Source organism: Benincasa hispida, chromosome 2 (assembly GCF_027475165.1).
Source record: "Benincasa hispida cultivar pf3 chromosome 2, pf3_genome.v1.1, whole genome shotgun sequence".
NCBI classification, from domain to species: Eukaryota; Viridiplantae; Streptophyta; class Magnoliopsida; order Cucurbitales; family Cucurbitaceae; genus Benincasa; species Benincasa hispida.
The window spans coordinates 26,693,324-26,696,956 of record NC_143479.1 but is presented as its reverse complement, the minus strand read 5'-3'; the positions used below and the strand labels follow the sequence as shown (position 1 = coordinate 26,696,956).

Sequence of the window (3,633 nt, the reverse complement as noted above, 5' to 3'; positions counted from 1 at the left end):
CGTCCTTTGATAAATATATATATATATATATATATATATTTTTCAAAGGCTTTAATAACCTCCAAATAAAGTAATATTTTTCACTGTTTTTTTAATACCTTCAATAAAAATGGTAGCCTATTTTTCAAAGTTCTTTAATAAATATATATTTTTATCAAAGGTGTTTATTACCTTTGATGAAGAGTAGACTTTTCTCAAAAGTTTTCTAAAACCTTCCATAAAAGGATAATTATATTTTTCAAAGGTTTCTAAAGTCCTTTGATAATTGTGTATCTCTTTTAAAGGTATTTAATAACCTTGGATAAAATTTTATATTTTTAAAGGTTTTTTAAGATCCTTCAGATAGGATCTTTTCCAAAGGATTATAATATCCTTTGATAAATGTATATCCACAAAAAGTACATATTTTTCAAAGGTTTTTTAAGATCCTTCAATAAAAGATAGTATCTTTTCCAAAGGTTTATAATATCCTTTGATAAATGTATATCATTTTCAAATGTGTTTAAATAACCTTCATAAAAAGTAGATATTTATCAAAGGTTTTTTCAACACCTCCGATAAATATATATATCTTTTTCAAGGGTTTTTATTAACATTCGATAAAAAGTATATATTTTTCAAAGGTTTTTCCAAAACCTCTAATAAACATATATCTTTTTCGAAGGTTTTTTATAATCTAATAAAAAATGGTTGAAATGAGTCAATTTTTTTGTAGTGATCTTATAAAGATTGGGAAGTCTAACAACATTAAATGATTTTTTTTTAGGACAAAGACTTGCAACAAGAAAATGTACTACTGTGGTCCTAGGGGAGCTACTAGCTTCAGTTCTTTAAATTCTTAATATAAACCTAGTGGTAGGTATTATGAAACTACTAGGAGTTGCCAATCTGATAAAGATTGTGGAATCTTTTTATTTCTAACATGGGATCCTCAACATCTTTGATCAAAGGCATATACTTTCGTTAAAATGGTGTCATTTGCTTAGAAATAAAACACACTCCAATAAAGAGTTTGGTTTTCTAAACTTGAAAACAAAGGAAAGTAATTCATAATTTCCAACACTAAGCAAGTTTGACAATCTTCTTCCCAATATTATTGCCATGGAAGAGTCCAATGAAAGCAGAGGGAATGTTGTGGAGACCCTCTGATATGTCTTCGACGGCCTTCATCTCACCAGAGCGAAGGTAACCGGCGGTCTTGGATTTAAAATCTTGGAAAACATTCAAATAATCGGAGACTAAAAAGCCTTGGATCTTGATTCTTTTGTACACAATATCCATCATGTTTATGGTACCTCCTTTTCCTTTTGTCGATTTTGTGTACTCTGAAATAACACCACACACTACCACTCTCCCAAATGGGTTCATATTTGCAATCACTGCCTCTAACATCTCGTCACCCACATTGTCGAAATAGATATCGATTCCATTTGGAAAGTACCTACAAAATAATTCTACTTTTATTAAGTACAGGTTAAGACAAATTTTTTTTGGACAACTATAAAGATAGGTACGACCTATGTAACACTCAAGTTTTTTTTTCTTAAAAGTAAGGTTAAACCCATTTGCATAATCTTTTTAGGTTTGATGGTTGTATGGTTGGTAATTCAATGAAAGAAAAATCAGATGTTTCCCACATGGGTAACGTTGATTTCAAGTCTTTTTGTTGGTTGTAGTTGAATGCTTCATCGAATCCAAGCTTCTCTTTTAGTAATGCCACCTTTTGATTAGAACCAGCAGAACCAACAACATAGCAACCTTGTAGCTTTGCAAATTGTCCAACTAAATTCCCAACAGAACCAGAAGCAGCAGATACAAACACATTGTCCCCTTCCTTAACGTTTCCGACATCAAATAAACCAGCATAGGCAGAGAGGCCACTCGTCCCTAATGATAGCACAAAAAGGGGGGGAAAATAATTATTTTAATTTCTCCATAATTTAATGCATTTTGTTGAGTCCATTACAATGTGATTGTCTGTGAAAAACTGTTTGTTAGATTGCGGCAATCCCACTGAATAATTTCTCACAATGATAAACAAGAGGAGTAAATTCAAAATTCACCTAAAATTCCGAGATAGTATGTCAATGGAAATTCCATGGTATCTAGCTTCATTAGAGCGCTTTCTCCAGCTTTAACGACGCTGTATTGAGCCCAATGTATAATCCCTTTAACAAAGTCACCCTTTTGAAATTCAGAGTCGTCTGAATCCATAACTTCTGCCACACCATGAACATCAATCACCTATTTCAAATAAACTCAAACCACCACCAAACATATAAATATCTCGAGCCTTGTAACTAATAAAAAAATCTATAGAACACCTTAGTCTAGTATTATATTAAACGGCAACGAAATTCAAAATCTGAAAGGGATTTTTTTAAAAAAAAAGGGGAAGAGGAACATGATGTGTAGTAGTGGTGACAACGGTTAAAGTATTGTTGACTTTCTTACTGAAATTTCAATTTTACAAATATATCCACATGACCAGATATATCTATAAATAAAAAAAATTATAAAAATTATTCCAGCCATAGATTTTATTATTAGTATATCTACTCATTTTGATATTGAAGATATGGATATGGTTCTAACATATCATCGTCAAATTCGGAATTTACGAATAGATCGACGGATATGGAAGCGGGAGAGAGTTACCTGTCCGGGAATGATATAAGGAGTGACAGATGAAACGGTGTGAGAAGGACTGTGGGTTTTCATACGGTTAATCTGATAAGGGTCAACGGAGACAAAGAGATTTTTAAGGACGATGTCGGCGGAACCGGGCTGGGCGGAGAGACGAAGAGGATGAGATTTGAGCTCGAAATCAGACTCAACCGGGAAGCCGTTGATGTGATGTTTTATTGTTATGAAGCTGTTGTTCTTCATTGCTTCTTCCATGTGTCCTTGAACTTGTTCACTTTTGAATAAGAACCAGAGAGAGATGGAGGTGAAATTCTTGGTTTGATTATTTTTGTGTATATTTGAGCAATTAATTTATAGCCATATAAATGCTTATCCTACCTATTCAAAAGGGTCCTACAAGAAAAAGGTCAGTTGAATATTACTGAAAGAGCAGAGTTATAATAAGTTAATACCAAAGTCGGTCCAAATATTATGAATAGAAAATATGCATCAAGAGTTATTAGGAGTGTTTCCATCCACCTCAAACACACGATAGGGAAAAAAAAGGAAAAATTAAAACGATATTATCCTTTTAAAAACTATTTAGGAAAATATTGTTGTTTTCAAACTAATGTAAAAATATATATATCTTTTTTTAAATAAGTCGAGGGTTGAAAGTTCGACCTAGATAGATCGAATTTTGAACCCTCGACCTTTCCACATTTGCACGTCGAACTTTGAACCCTCGATCTTGCTTGTCTGTTTAATTATAATTCCGGAGACCTTCCTTATAACACTCATAATTATTTGATGTGTTAAAAATAATTTTGTATTGGGAGAGAACGAAAGAGGGAAGATTTTGAGCGAGAGCGAGATTTTGAGAGAGAGCGGGGTTCTGAGAGAGAGCGAGATATTAGTATAAATTTCCCTTTTTTTTCTTTTTTTAATTATTACATATTAGTATAAATTTCCCTTTTTTTTCTTTTTTTAATTATTACACATTCCACC

The 3,633-nt window shown here is 32.2% G+C and overlaps 1 protein-coding gene across 1 annotated transcript; it reads right to left on the bottom strand.

Moving 5' to 3' along the window:
* Window positions 1-889: 889 nt before the first annotated feature.
* LOC150037775 (NADPH-dependent oxidoreductase 2-alkenal reductase-like) lies at window positions 890-3,185 on the bottom strand. Its single transcript, XM_090310582.1, has 4 exons — window positions 2,659-3,185; window positions 2,064-2,244; window positions 1,638-1,887; window positions 890-1,441 (listed from the first exon to the last, which is right to left on the bottom strand). Exons 1-4 carry the CDS (start codon window positions 2,899-2,901, stop codon window positions 1,063-1,065), a joined length of 1,053 nt encoding a protein of 350 aa, XP_090166708.1. The 5' UTR covers window positions 2,902-3,185; the 3' UTR covers window positions 890-1,062.
* Between the last annotated feature and the right edge of the window lie 448 nt (window positions 3,186-3,633).

Bases quoted from the DNA above. Each gene is read 5' to 3' on its own strand.
- LOC150037775 (XM_090310582.1), bottom strand. From the start codon at position 2,901: ATGGAAGAAGCAATGAAGAACAACAGCTTCATAACAATAAAACATCAC. The intron at 2,245-2,658 runs GTAACTCTCTCC...TATTTGAAATAG, and splicing joins CTTATATCATTCCCGGACAG to GTGATTGATGTTCATGGTGT. The intron at 1,442-1,637 runs GTGGGAAACATC...ATTATTTTGTAG, and splicing joins TTGAAATCAACGTTACCCAT to GTACTTTCCAAATGGAATCG.